Raw genomic sequence first — 16,103 nt, 5'->3', positions numbered from 1 at the left:
GGGGGGGGTTACCTGTGTAATCGCAGATGCTGCTTTTGTATTGGTGTTGATTGTGAGTTCATTCCTTGTTAAGCCTGAGCTCATATTTATCATGGTTAATGATCGTCAGGGGCATTGTGATCATTGTATGCTGGTTTAAGTACTCATGTTTGAGTGTTATGGGCCTGTTGTTATTTATTTATTGGCTCAATGAAAACTCTGATCCGTTGCAGAGAACATGTATGTTGGCTGTGTAACATGACAGCTGTCTTGCTCACAGCCCATTTACATAATTAGTTCCCGTTATTGGCTCAAAAGGAAAATCCAGCTGTCTCATATCAGAGACGTATACACATGTTCACATTGTTTTCACACACATTAAATTCAGTCAAACATTACTGACATATTTCAACTTCAATTCGATGGTTTACTTGGCTGTTCTACTTTTTTTACATTCAGGTCTACCTTAAGTTCATACCACAGTACTGATTTTTCAACACTACATGGCATTTCAGAAAAAGAGATGGCATAGATGTATGGTTTTAATATCCTTAAATTCATAATAATCTGTCCGCTGACATGTCTTTGCCTGCTACTGCATATCAAGTGGATAATTATCCTCATGGTGTAGATATTACCTGCAATGGCTGGAGATACTTGGCAACAGGTGCTACTGTCCAACAGAAGGCAGATTCCGTAGCTTAGCTTTATATCGCTGTGTGTTATGTAGTTTTAGGAATAAAGTTTAATGTCACGCTGCTGCACTGAGGTTGGTGTGTTTTTTTTTTTGCAGGGAGTGGCATGGTCAAAGTCATCAAAAATGAATCTCTGTACGCTCACATATGTTGCATTCCATTCTGTCAAAACTCTGAACATAGCGTCATCATCTCATCTGTTTGAATGTGTATCATAAAACCAGCATCTCCTTTCTAAATATTTAACAGGGTGAACCCAGCTTGAACTAGACCTTCCTCCACAGTGCTGCGAAGTAAGGTCTGGCTCCTCCACACGTACATTCCAGGAAACGAGAAAAAAACCCTCTCTGGGTTAATTTGCATTTCTTTAAACCAATCACAATCGTCTTGGGCGGCGCTAAACTCCCGACGCAGCAACACTGGCTCTGCTAGTCCCGGGAAGGAACTCGTTTTGGTGGAACAGTTGCACCCTGGAAAAGGAAACGCCACATACCATATAAGTTTATTGTCTATACAATACAGTAACGTGAGCCATTCAAATAAATTAATAAATGGTTAAAAGTAATTTGCTCTTTGTAACTTTACTTCATCCACAGCAATCCTGCTACAATCGGTCCCAAAACATCCCAGTTAGATCGTAAATGCCGAAACGTTAAACACATTTTTTTTTTATCTTTACAAGCATTCCCCAAAAGAACTAAGCAGGCCTGATTGCATGATCCAAAACATGTCATTTTCAGCGATTAGCTTGATAGCTCAAAGTTTGTTGAAGTGTTGCGAGGTGCGAGACATCCGATTATCCGGTCATTGATCCAGACCAACCTTGAACCAACCCTCCTTTCCCCGGAGCCTCTTTTCTTATCTTATCTACTCCTATTTCATAGAAAATGTGTATATCCTTGTGTCTCATCAAACCTTCCGAACAGTGTAAACTGAACCCTGCTTCGTGTCACTTTGTTTGCTGAGATCTCGTAACTGCTTTCAGATTCAACTCACAGAGGTCCAGCCATGGATGATAGGACACGAACCACAAAACAATCATGAGTGGATTCTTTCATAACACTTAAACAAATCCAGTCCTTATGAGATAGCTGATTGAAAAACAGCTCTGTTTGACTGCCTTTATTATTTTCCTCACAGATTTCTAGTGTATTGGTTTTGGAATAGCTCTTAACCCTTGTATTGTCTTCACTTTTGGGACCCTCTCGTATCCCTCGTGACTTATTTGGGGTTTTAAAAACAATTCTGAAATAAAAATGTACTTCAAACAAATATTGTCTTTATCGCAATTTCAAACAATTGAGATAACACATACATGTTTAGGGAATTCAGTCTCTACCAGAACACAATTAAAAATGGAAGTGTAGTTGGTTTATTGTCATAAGGTTTTAATTCATGTTAAAAATCCACTATGTGATCATTCTTTTCTTGGAAAAAACATAAGTGGTGGTCATATGCTGAATAATTGTCTGAACTGAGTCAGGAATACATGTTTATCACAGAAAATAAGGTTTAAATGTAACTTGTATCATTTCTTGTGAAAATTTGAAATGGGTCAATTTGGGTCAAATACAATACAAGGGTTAAAAACATTGTGGAAGGTGGTAAACTCAGAAGACTAACACTTGTCGGCTCTAGGAGAGATTGCGTGAGTCTACTTTTTTTTTTTTTTTGAAGATTATTTTTTTGGCCATTTTTTAGCTTTTATTTTTGACAGAAATGCCGCACAGTGCCCTGCTTTTCCATGAACTACTACAAAGAACTACTACAAACTACTATTTTTTGTGACTGTTATTGCCACTCTTCATTCTAACCCCAACCGGCCCGTCAGACACCGCCTACCAAGAGCCTGGGTCTGACCGAGGTTTCTGCCTAAAAGGAAGTTTTTCCTCGCCACTGTCACACTGTTGCTTGCTCTGGAGGAGACTACTAGAACTGTTGGGTCCTTGTAAATTCTGGAATGTGGTCTAGACCTACTCTATCTGTAAAGTGTCTTGAGATAACTCTTGTTATGAATTGATACTATAAATAGAACTGAATTGAAAGGACAGATGAAGACATGGAAGAGGAGAGAGAAGGGGGATGACGCGCAGCACAGGGCCGCAACTCGGAGTTGAACCCAGGCCCGCTGTGCTGAGGAGTGAACCTCTATATAAGGTCGCCCGCTCTACCAAATGAGCGATCTGGGCGCCCGCGTGAGTATACTTTAATGAATGCTGAGAATTTGAGACACGCTTTACAGGCTGCCTTCACAGACTCAATGATACGTAGACAAAAAGCAAACATTCCCTTGGTTTCCATGGCACTGTTTGCTCATCCTGATTGAAGGAAGAAGGCAGAAACAGAGGAAAGCAGCACACCAGCAGTTGGCTGATGATGGTATCAGAGATGATCTCGATGAGAACCCTGCGGGCCCCCAGTCAGGAGCAGATGGCTGAAGAACATGATTTGTTGAACGCCACTCCTGGTGGTGTGGGATGCGAAAGCAGTGATGTGACTGAAATAACTAACCGGTGCTTGTATAAAGGGTTGCCATCGTTCGATGATGGAGTTTGGCATTTTAGTTTCTAACCCATTTCTCTCATGCAGTCGCTGACTAATTGCGCCGACATTGATAATTACAGTCGCGTGAAGCCACCCAGTGAGCTGCTCTCCAAATTGGAGATTTTATGAGGTTAGGGGTGATTGGGAAGCATTCCTAGAGAGCCATGTCTATTGCTGTTAAAAAAAATGAAACTACTCCTGAATGAAACACATTGAAGTGTCAAATCAATTATCATGAACTCATGCAAAAAATATGATGTGTTGGTGACTCAGCCGTCATGAATTTAGGCAAAGATATTGGCACATTTGTTTGAAGCAAAGACCGGAAAGAGGAGGAGGAGGAGGAGGAAGAGGAACATGGGTATTTTTTCTGTTTTTTTTGTTTTTTTTTAACATGTCTTTGCTCATCCAAAAACCAAGGCTCACAAGGGTCGTCGACATCTTTGCTAGTTTTTTCCTTTCAACCAGAAGCTGACCATTTTATAAACTGTCTCTGATACAGGTTTAATTTTTTGCATGTTGCATTTGTTGTGATCTTCAATAAAGCGTGCCATAAACTCTACACTGCAAAGTATTTGGTTCTTACCAAGATAAAAAACAACTTAGATTTAGAAGATAACTATTATCTTGTTTCAAGAATGAATATCTTATTTTAAGTGTTCAAGTTCACACTATAATCTTAAATCAAGCAAGCTTGTCAAGTGAAATTATCTTGCTGCATGGACAGATAATTTCACTCGTTTTTAGTACTTTTTCCCTCAGATTTAGTGTTTTTATCTTGTTTTTAGACACCCCTTTTTTGCAGTAATCTAATCTTTCTTTTCCAAGTCTTTGTCTGGATTTCCACTTTTCTCAAGTCTCTATATTGTAATCCATTGCCTTGCTTGGCCTGTTTCTGCATGTCTTTGCACGTCTTTGCTTCAAAGCTTTCGTACACTTTAAGCTATCATCTAATCTGAGATGGTGGATAGAGACAATGTCTGCAATGTCATGGCAGTGGCTTGATACATCAGTGTATCGGCTCATGGTGTAACATTTTCATCCCGGGGCCTTTCTGTGGAAGTGTTATAGACTGCCAACTGTTTGGACTCGGGTCAACAGGGAGCCAAAGCCACATGAATAATGCATGGTGTCTGCTCTCAGGCATACAGCCCTGTCTGTGCTGCCACAGCACATGCAGCGCTAGAGACGGAGACTGAGTTACAGAGATCATAGAGAGCAGAGGCGGATAAGACAGTCACACAGAAAAGGAGGTGGGGGGGGGGACAGAGAAAAACAGAAGATAATAACAAGCACAGAGATTTACAATATTATAAAACAGAAGATAATAACAAGCACAGAGATTTACAATATTTGTGACAGGAAAGAGATATGTAAAGTTCAGTTCACTTAAATTTAAAACAAAAACATTTCTCATGCACCACTGCAACTAATGAAATTGTCATTATAAAAAAAAAGTTTGTTCATTTAATAAAATGGACTCACACAATTACCCAGGGTCCAATGTTATGTCCTCAAATGTATTTTTCTTTCCCAAACATTCCAAAACAAAGATATTCTGTTTACAAGAAAATACCTGGAGTTGTTAAATTACTACTGCCCCTCAAATCTGAATATGTGCTATCTTTCTCAGTTTTGTATAATTTTAAATGGCATATCTTTGGGTTTTGGACTGTTGGTCAGGCAAAACAAAGAGTTTCAAAATGATCTTTGAAAAATCACAGTAGACAAATTTGTAATTTTTAAAGAAACACTGTCACAGATACACTGGATAACCCACAGACTTTACTCTCAGCACTCTTGTTGGAACTAAATTCTTTGAGCAACATAAACTAAATTCTATTCTTCCCCATTTTTATTGGGCTGGGAGCAGCATCTTTGGTGCAATGTGGACAATCTGCATGGCTATGTAAGACCAGGGATGAGGACAAATGTCTTTCTGTAATTTGGGTGAACTGACTCTTTAAGACAGAAGGAAGCAGAAAAAGAAGAAAAAAAACAGTGTTGCAGAAAACGGACCAAAAACATTAATGAAGAAACCGAAAGCGAGGGAGATGTGGGCACCCGACAGAGAGGAAGACAAGAAGGCAGAGGGAGTAGTGTGGTAGCAGGGGGGAGATAGGTAGAGATGTGAAAATACCACAGGGAGTGCCAGGCAGATTGGCCATCTGGACCTGTGAGCTGACAGCTTGAACTGTTCCAAGTGCAGCGAACGTAGAGCTAATTCACTAAGCACGGCACCCTCTTGAGATATGCAACACATTACACAAGAAGCGTAATTAGAGGGCTGGTGGGGCCCGCGGTGAGCGTCACCATGAACAGAACGGTCGAACGGAGATCAATGCTCTGCTCTCTACAGTAATGAGGCTAATGTTGATGTGACAGCCTTGTCGCCGGAGAACTGTGGGGAATAGGACAGATTCCAACAGCCGTGAATGGAGACGTGGAACAATGTACGATCCTGTGCAATTACAGCGGTCAGCGAGCATGCACACACAATATGAGACAATTCTTCATCAACACACAGAGCTTGAACACGAATATCATTATTTTCACCATTAACGGTCTTGGGTGGCGCTAAGCTCCGGACACGGTGACTCTGCAAAATGCTTTCAGTAAGGAACTTGTTTAGGTGGAACATTTGCACCCTGATAAAAGCAAAACGGCACATACAATATTAGATGAAGTTAATTTTTCACACAATACAGGAACGTGAGCTGTTTAAGTTAGCTGGCTACATGGTTGTACGTAATTTGCTCTGACCAGTGTATTGCCGTGCATAATGGTACGTCTTCCACAGCAATCCTACCACCATTGGTCCCAAAACATCCAGAGAAAGCAAATGCCCTTACGTCAAACATACTCTTTGTTAATCTTTACAATAATTCCCAGGATGAATCAAGAAGGCCCGCCTTTTGGCACGATCCAAATTTTCTTCAAAACGTTTTCCGCGGCATTTTCGGCGTTTAGCCTGCTAGCTCAAAGTTTGTTATTGTTTCCCAAAATAGTTTTTTTTTTTTTGAGGGACATCTGATTCTCCAGTCGATGAAGTCGTCATTGCTCTAGATCAACCCTGCACCAATCCGCCTTTTATTATTATTTTTTTTTAATAAGGAAAATGTTGATGTGACAGCCTCGTCACCGGAGAACTGTGGGAAAAATGACAGATCCCAACAGGCACGGATGAAGACATGGAATAGTGTATAAGCCTTGTAAATGACACACGCCATAAGAAAATGCTTCACACGCACACAGACACAAAAAAATGATTAATGAATATTTTAATTTGACGAATTCATATTGCTCACCAATAAAGTCATTATTTTCCTTAAAAAACATACTGTTGAAAGTGACCAAAGAAGAATACAGCTGCTTATACTAAATATCAACAAATTCAAATTATCGTTTTCCGTTATAGAAAGATTATATCTGAAGGTTGAAACAAACAATTCACAACTCAGTGCATGTCAAATATAATTCAGAAGTCATGAAACACAAGCACACGGGGAGTGCACACACCAACATCTGCAGTCTCTTCGAGGGGAGAAAGTGAAGCGTGTACTCAACAGAAGTCATCAAATGTAAGCAGTGCTCCAAGTTGTCTTTCAGACAAGATCTTACCAATGAATGACAATGACTGTCGTTGCAAGATCATTTGTTCACAAAGACGTACACGTTACACACACATTTGTTTTTTAAAAGAAAAGGAAAAAAAAAGAAGCCAATTGGGCAACGCAGAGCTGCTGGACGAGAGGGGAGTTGAGGCTTCTTTTGATTTTTCGTGGATTTCTTTTCAGGGGAGCAAATCCTCGATCTGTTACAACCCATGGTTGGGAGAGCCAAAAATGCTCCATTTGGCTCTTTGGTATCTGGTGTTGAAAATGGCAGAAACACATATTCATAAAGTACAACATTAACAACATTATAATTTCAGAAAATTACATTTTCCCCCCGATAGGAGATTTTTCTTTTTTCCCTCTTTTTGCTTCTGATTGCTCTTACTGTCCTTCAAATCAAACGAGACAGTCTGGGTTTGATTGCAATTAGAAACAACTTAGAAAAAGTGTTCTTAAAAAAAGAAAGCAAACAAACAAAAAAACATCACCGAAGGTCATTGGCTATGTGTGTGTTGTGTGTGTGGTGTATGTGTGGTGTGTGTATGTGTGTTGTGTGTGTGTGTGTGTGTGTGTGTGGTGTGGTGTGTGTGTTGTGTGTGTGTGTGTGTTGTGTGTTTGTGTGTGTGTGTGTTTGTGTGTGTGTGGTTGTGTGTGTGTGTGTGTGTGTGTGTGTGCGTGTGTTTGTGTGTCCTGGGTTCTAACTATCTTCCAGCTGCTGCCTTGATTTCCACCTGACGGAGCAGATGCCTCCTTACTGACAGGTGCACACAAACCCGTTTCGTGATGTGTCTGCTCCAGTGAGGCACATGAACACCATCCTAGCCTTTGATTCTCCAAAAATCAAAAAAAAAAGTATCGACATGTGAAAACATGATGCTTCACATGTCATCAACACATGGGAACCCACTTTAAATTATACACAGCTGTGTTAGCAGAGTGGCCGGAGCCAACCGTTCAGTGCATTTTCATTATCAATAACTCATTACTCAGTTTACACTTTTTTTAAAGCCTCTTGAATGTGTACAGTCTCTCGCCTGTGTTAAAAACAATGCCACGTTGTCCTCATGGAGACAATAAGCTATTAAAGTCTATACAATAAGCTCCCACGTTGGTGCAAACCATCCATTGGTGCACTTCCAAGGCTCTGCCATTCAACATGGGACTGCGTTTCCACAACCGTCTGGGGCAGTATGACGAACGGGTCGTGATGAAGCATGATGGAATGCAGCAAAGCCGATGACTAAAGACCACAGGCCAAAAAAAAAGATATTATAAAATCTTAAGAAGAAATAAAAAGACCCTATTAGCTCCTCTTTGTCGTGGTCAATGGTTGCCCTTGTTAGCGTGGAGGACCATTTTTAATGTATCCTAGGATGTGAAATGTGGAAGTTGAATCCTAATGGGTTCACTGTATATGTCTCTCTCTCTCTCTCTCTCTCTCTTTCTCTCTCTCTCTCTCCTCTGTATGCTCGTTTGCTGCACAATCCAAAGCAGTTCCTTTTAGTGGTTAATGGATGGTAGGCACATCTCCCAGCCAGGCACCGGGTAGGGGGCGGGGGCACGTGTACTCGTTCTGCAAGGGAAGGAAAAAAGAAGAAGAAGAAGAAGAAAAAAAGACAATAAAGTGAAAAAGCATTTAACAGCTGGTCTGTGCCAGTTACAGAGGTTGTGGTTACAATGTGAAGTTAATTACAGTGTCCAGTGATTTGATAACAGTACAATGGGGCTGTGACAGTGCCAGCAAAGCAAATTAGGGTAAGCAATTAAGCAGATGATGAAATCCCATGTACTTAGATAGCTGAGGAAGGCTGAGGTGGAGAGACTTCCCTAATGTCTTTCGGAGATTAAATGAAAGCTCAACACAGAGAACTTGCACAAGTGTTCATCTTGGAAATTTCAATTTAAGCAGAAGTAATTAAATTTGAAAAAAGGGCTTCAATTGAAGCTGCACACCTAAACATTTTGTCACTTTGTGCCACTCTTTGTGCAACAATAGATATTCCAATTAGCCTCTAGTCAAGCATTGATTGGCAAAATAACAATGGATGGAATATAAGCATACATAACAGTTTATGGAAGTTAATAACATGACACGGGCCAGAAACAGAGGGATGTTTTTTTCCAGAATTTTGCTCCCATGTCCCATGACATGGTGCTCTTTGGATGCTTTTATATAGGTCTTAGTGGTCCCCTAATACCATATCTGAAGACTCTTTTATATAGACCTTAGTGGTCCCCTAATACTGTATCTGGTCGTCTTTTATATAGACCTTAGTGGTCCCCTAATACTGTATACTGAAGTCTCTTTTATATAGACCTTAGTGGTCCACTAATACCATTCTGAAGTCCTCTTTATATAGACCTTAGTGGTCCCCTAATACTGTATCTGAAGTATCTTTTTATAGGCCTTAGTGGTCCCCTATACTGTACTGAAGTCTTTTTTATATAGAACTTAGTGGTCCACTAATACCATATCTGAATTTCTTTTATATTGACCTTATGGTCCCCTAATACGTATCTGAAGTCTCTTTTATATAGACCTTAGTGGTCCCCTAATACTGTATCTGAAGTCTCTTTTATATAGACCTTAGTGGTCCCCTAATACTGTATCTGAAGTCTCTTTTATATAGACCTTAGTTGTCCCCTACACTGTATCTGAAGTCTCTTAATATATACCTTATGTCCCCTAATACTGTATCTGAAGTCTCTTTATATAGACCTTAGTGTCCCTAATACATATCTGAAGTCTCTTTATATAGACCTTGTGGTCCCCTAATACTGTATCTGAAGTCTCTTTTATATAGACCTTAGTGTCCCTAATACTGTATCTGAAGTCTCTTTTATATAGGCCTTAGTGGTCCCCTAATACTGTATCTGAAGTCTCTTTATATAGACCTTAGTGGTCCCTAATACTGTATCTGAAGTCCTTTTATATAGACCTTAGTGGTCCCCTAATACTGTATCTAAGTCTCTTTATATAGACCTTAGTGGTCCCTAATACTGTATCTGAAGTCTCTTTTATATAGCCTTAGTGGCCCCTAATACTGTATCTGAGTTTCTTTTATATAGACCTTAGTGGTCCCCTAATACTGTATCTGAAGTTTCTTTATATAGACCTTAGTGGTCCTCCTAATACTGTATCTGAAGTCTCTTTTATATAGACTAGTGGTCCCCAAATACTCTATCTGAAGTCTCTTTCCCAAAATTCAGCCTTGGTGCAGAATTACAGCCACTAGAGCCAGTCCCACACAGAGCTTTCCTGATGGGCAAGGGGAAGGGTGGGGGTGTGGCCTTGACCAACTGCCACTTTACTTGTTTGAAAGCCATGATGTCTCTCTCTCATGGGTGGGCCAAATTCTCTGAGAGGTTAAAGCAGAGAAAGGGGAGGTAACCTTGCTTCTTATGACCTCATAAGGAGCAAGATTCCAGATCGGCCCATCTGAGCTTTCATTTTCTCAAAGGCAGAGCAGGATACCCAGGGCTCGGTTTACACCTATCACCATTTCTAGCCACTGGGGGACCATAGGCGGGCTGGGGGAACTCATATTAATGTTATAAATCTCATAAAGTGAAATTGTCATGCCATGGGATGTTTAATCAATAAGTTGTCAAGTTTTCACTTAGTTTGAGTATTCAAAAAAATTAAAAAAGTCAAAGTTCGCTGAATCCAGCTTCTTAAATGTAATTATTTTCTAGTTTATTCACTCCCTTTATTACAGTAAACTGAAAATCTTTGATCTGTGGACAAAATAAGACATTTAAGGAAATCCTCTTGGGCTTCATAAAACAACAGTTAATAGACCAAATTCAAAGACCAAACAGATTGATTAATTAAGAAAATATTTGACAGACTAATCAACAATGAAAATAAATTATAGTTGCAGCCCTAGTTGTTATCTTTAAAAAATGAATACAAGTTTTACATACTGTGTTTACTTAAAAGAAAAGAAAATCTACACATAAGATACTTTAGAACAATTGAATAAAGAGCATTTTACTTATGTACACACTAGATAAAAGGATGGAAAAAAATCATAAGAGCAACCCCTATATTGACTAACTATGCGGTCATATGTAAAAATACTGTAAAGCAATAAAACACTGTTGTGTTTTCATACATTTTCAATAATGCAAAAAAAAGATTGCCTGAACACGTGCTCGTATTCCCAAAACAATGTGTGGTCACATTTCTACAGTCAGTGCATGTTCACTTGAAATAAACAGGCCCATTCCTATCACATTGCATATTTTTTATCACTAGAAATAGTAAATTTAAATCCTGACAAGTGAATAATTCGGGACCTTTAAATGTCACCGCTTTCCCACAGGTCAACTCCAGCTTGTTGAGATGTTGAAATTCCTGAGAGATTTTGACATTTTACTCTCATTTAAGAGCCACAAGCTTTGAATTGATCTTCACACTGAAAGACACTCGCACACCGCACAAACACAAACACACACACACACACACACACCCACTCAGCGCCCACATATCTAGGTTTACCACTGAGCATCTGTGCTCTACAAAAAAAAAAAAACTCCACTTTACAACTTAACCTTTAAAGCAGTCTTTTTGCAATACAGGTAAATCCAGGTTGCTTTAAGAACACAACTGCTGATATTTTGCCAGGCTAAGCAATTTCTAAAGCTTTGAGAATCTGCTCGCAAAATTATCCCGGCTCAACTTTTCCCTGCTCGAGCGGAGATTGTTGTCAGTGTGAAGCGGATCTCGACACTGGGCTCAGACGAGAAAGCCCCGAGCACAACTCTTATTTAAACATTATCAAGCGGGCTGATTAGTCTTCACTCAACTCTTTATCCACCTCTCCGGTGGATATGAGTGAAAGGAAGACAGCTGCACAAATTGTCATCCAGAGATATTTCGCCAGAGAACACAAACAGAAACAACTTGCAGCAGAAGCTCCGGCTGCTGCTGTGAACACATGTGCATTTATGTGAACTCTGAAGCAAGCAGCGCGCACGCACGCGCGCACACACACACACACACACATGACCCTATCAGGGAGTGGAAAAAGACTAGATAAATTATGAAATTAGTTGATTATCTACCCATTTAAATATTATCATTACACAGTTTAGCCTCATTGCAGTTGTAATAGAGCTTGCGCTGGAATTGACAGCCTTGTTTACAGTTTTTTCCCAATTGCTAACACACTAAAATGACATGCATAGCACTATTATTTAAACTGACACACAGAGAGCAACACCTCTTCTCAAGTCTCCAGAAGTCTAAACACATTTTCTGCTTTACACACATTTTGCAATTCGAATCAAGTCTTCTTTATTTTTATTATTATTATTGAAAATGGCACTTTTTAAATGCACTGAACACGGTTTTCTGCATAAGACACAACAATCTAACATAAAATCAAGTTTGCCATGTCAAAACCTTGCCATTCAAAATCACCTACATGTGCTAATTGGCCACTATGTGGACCACCTGGCCAAACACAGCAATGAGGAAGTAAGCACTATGAAAAAAACACAGGTGAGCACCTTTTTCTTTTATTTTTTCAACAGTGGAAGACCAGGCTGTGCAGCAAAAATGCTGCCTGATTATTTTTCTTGCCTCTTTTTTCTTCCACATTTTTCCTGCACATTTTCTTTTTCAATTTCCTGTGTTTTTGTGAGCATATTGTTCACTCTAATGTAAATATATCGGCTGTGCATATGTTGCACTGACTTTCTTCTTTGGTGAAAAAAAAAAAATAGTTCAACAGCACGTGTGTATCTGCAAATATTTCTGTGCATGTAAACAATCTGAAGAATTTTCTACAATTTCAACAATTTTCGTATTATAGCAAAGCGAACTAATGATGAGAGTGCTTTTCATTATGCCCAACAGTGTGTAGTTGGTTAGACAAAAATATGGTAATATGAAGTGTGTGCCATGTGGTGCAAAAAGTATTTGGATAAAACCAGCCTAGTTTGTGTTTCAGCAACTGGAAAAAAGAAACTGTATCTGGTATAACTGTGGAAATTACAGTAAATACAGGAACTACATGATAATCTAAGTAGCACAAATCACATTATGTACTGTTTATATTTATATAGCCAACATTCTGCCTGTTACAAAGAGTTTTTGTGTTTTTAGTTCATTTTTACGCGGTGCTTTGTAGAAATAGAATCAATCCAGGGTGTGGTCAAATGCAGTGACAGGGCAGCAATTTGAAAGTAATTGCAGTGGCTTCCCTTGCAGCGGAATTCAGAAGATGTTCCTCGCTCACCTTGTTGACTGAGTGCAGGAGTGCATTTCTTGTAAGATAGTGGTCACATTATGCATTATCTAAAGCCCAACATTTTCACAACAAGAGCAAAATGCTCCTTGTCTTGTTTTTCTCTAGCTTTGTTGCTGTCATAATGTATTCAGCAAAGCTAAAATGTTTTGCATCACGGACACAGCTAAGTGCTTATTTGCGAAAACTCATTATGCTCCTTTAACATTATTTTCTCCAAGTGCTTAGTTAATGAGGAGTATTGTAATTCACTCTGCCTCTCAAAACACTTTAAACACTTGCATTGCCAACAGCCAATCATCATCTGATGGCTTTCAGCCATAAGTTGAAGACAGTGCTTCTTTACATCACTTTGCATGAAAGGAATGAATGCCTGTGGATATTTTTGTCCTAAGACTACAACAATCCCCATCACTTCTGCTGCCGGCATTCAAGACTGGCCGCTCGCTTCCTCCATGACAGCAAGGAAGTGTCGCTGTTGGCGGCCTAAATATAGACTGTGCAGGGAGAAACCATCAATGCGTTCACATGCACAGCACTAACCTGGGTTAACTGAATAACCAGTTTATGGTGGTTCTCATGTACACATGAGCTGGGAAGAACGGAAAGAATGACAGGAGGAACTCTACTTCTAATACAGTAGGTGGCACTCTGCAACGCACAAGTGGCTTTTTCTTCAAATGTCAAAATAACACTGACCGCCACTAAATTATTAAAATTTAACAAGTTAATGTTTCATTTATACACTCTTCACACAGCTTAGGAACGCACAGAGTACTCGCCAGATGACTAACAACTTTTGGGGTCATTATATCAGTAACGTTAACCAGTGTCGGCTGGAGATCCACAATCTGTTTAGCCGCCTCCCGGCGTCCGCTTTTGCCTAGGCGGGTAGTAAAACAGATGGACCGTAGGCTCTTGGCTGCCAATGGCCCGCTTATTCATGCATAGCTGTGTTGTTGTATACAGACGGAATATTTACAGTTAAAAAAACACTCCAAGGGAGCGGGGAGGGGCGATCATACCCCGTTTAAGCTGTATGTACGTGGCGGATTCCCCTGGTTACTGAAGGAGTTCTCTAGGTCTGTTAATCGGGTTATGAGAATTTTAACTGGGGTAAGGTGTTTACATGGCATTTGAGAAAGCGGGATATTACCTTAACCCCGAACATAATCTTTTTTTAAACTGCATGTAAATACACTGAATGTGTTGGGCAGAGAGTGAGAGTGACTAGCGAGTCATTTAGATTGCTACCCCTAAAAATACACATCAAAGAACTCACATTAAAGTGCCCATATTAGGAAAAAATAACTTTTTCTGGGATTTAGGGGTGTTATTTTATGTCTCTGGTGCTTCCACACGCATACAAACATGAAAAAAAAACTGTGAGCTGTCATTAGCCGAGACGAGGTGGCTAACCGTAGCGCATGCTAGCGCTAGCATACTAGCTCATTCTCAATGGCAAAACACTGCTACAACACACACTAGTTCACCATAATCTACAAAAGAACTACTTCCATGTCCCTGTTCTGCAGGTTTTCCACAAGTTACCCTCATTTAGAAGAAGTCTCCCAGCTAATCTTGCCTTGGACTGATCAAAGTAGGAGAAAGAGTTATCTTGCTGATGTGATCTTATCTAGCTACTGCGCTCATTCTAATTCTTTTTGGTTAAGTAGTCAGTAGCAATCTGTAAAGGCTTTGTGTGGATTCAAAATTAGCATGAAGATAGGGGGAAGCTAACCCTTGAATTAATTGGCCTAATTATTATTATACTATTATAATTTTTATGTTATTGTAAGGGGGGACATCGGTTTAGAGCACTTAAAAAAAACTCATTGGATTGACACAAATCACACAAACAACCAATTTTAGATTCAAAACAGGGATTTTCACTGAAAGGTGACAATTTTGCACCCTTGAAATGAATAATTCCTTTGGTACAGTATATCTGATTTATAAAGATGTGCACTGATGATTGCTGGGTAATATGTATGGTGATGTTGTCCAATGTAAAGTCGATAAGACATACTGTAGTCTCGCATTGTCAGACCTTCCTCCACAGCGCTGAGGAAGGGTCTGGCTAGTCCACCCAGCATTCCGGCATGGGAGAAAAATGTACTTTGGTGTATTGGCATTCCTTTAAACCAATCACAGCTGTCCAAGGTTAAGCGCCAGAAAAAAAGCAACGGTGCCGCTGAAAAATAGCCTAGGGAGGGAAATTGTTTTGTTGGAACATGTGTACGTGCAAAGGTTGTTTTAGTCGTGCAACAGAAAACTCAGATTGGACACATAGTCTAGCTAGCTGTCTGGATTTACCCTGCAGAGATCTGAGGAGCAGGTAACCATGGTCCTCAGGAATGAATGAGGGACATCTGGAGGAATTTCTGGCAGCATCTGAACAATCCCGGGAAACAAAGCGTCGATATAGACTTGACTTATGGTAGTTAGTGACAAAATAGCTGTCAAGGCTGTCTGAGCACATCTACAAGCTGAACACCTAATGGTATGTGTGTTTCATATCTACAAACTAGCGTGCACTAGGGCCCGCCGTATTGACCTCACACCATTGGTTGCTGCGGATTGATGAAGAGGCTTTGTCATCTATCACCAAGGACATGTGCTTCACTTCTGCAATCTCTCAGAAGTGGAACTTTCCAGTTGTAGAAATGGAACTAAAACTCTTTCTTGCTGGTTCTCTAGCATTGTAATCAGGAACAACTGGACAGCACTGGTCAAGGCAAGTCAAGAAGAACTTTATTCATCACTATACGGGCAATTGGTGTTGCAGCAGTGACAACAGTAAACACAAAAGATCAATGTAAATACAATATATAAGAAATAAATAGAAAGAAACATAATTAAAAAGCTATATTTGCCACACGTGGTTGGGTGGTCAAGCTGATGTTACCTTATCATATTTGAGTTTAGCAGTGAGATGGCTGAGGGTATGAAGGAGTGTTTATATCTGTTGGTTTTGAATATTGGGTATTTGAAGTATGAAACTGGGGATG

General features: G+C 39.9%; 1 protein-coding gene across 2 annotated transcripts in view; it reads right to left on the bottom strand.

Moving 5' to 3' along the window:
• Positions 1 to 7,832: 7,832 nt before the first annotated feature.
• lrrtm4l1 (leucine rich repeat transmembrane neuronal 4 like 1) overlaps positions 7,833 to 16,103 on the bottom strand; it is a 58,260-nt gene continuing 49,989 nt past the window's right edge. For both annotated transcript variants that reach the window (XR_004335674.1, XM_032539841.1), the window contains exon 3: positions 7,833 to 8,408. Coding sequence is in view for 1 of the 2 variants with exons in the window: in XM_032539841.1 (XP_032395732.1) it covers positions 8,343 to 8,408 (66 nt within the window). In the remaining variant the exon portion in view is untranslated. The remainder of the gene's footprint in view (positions 8,409 to 16,103) is intronic.

This window comes from Etheostoma spectabile, chromosome 16 (assembly GCF_008692095.1).
Source record: "Etheostoma spectabile isolate EspeVRDwgs_2016 chromosome 16, UIUC_Espe_1.0, whole genome shotgun sequence".
NCBI lineage: Eukaryota > Metazoa > Chordata > Actinopteri > Perciformes > Percidae > Etheostoma > Etheostoma spectabile.
The sequence above is the reverse complement of the archived record's forward strand: the minus strand, read 5'-3'. Positions and strand labels throughout refer to the sequence as shown.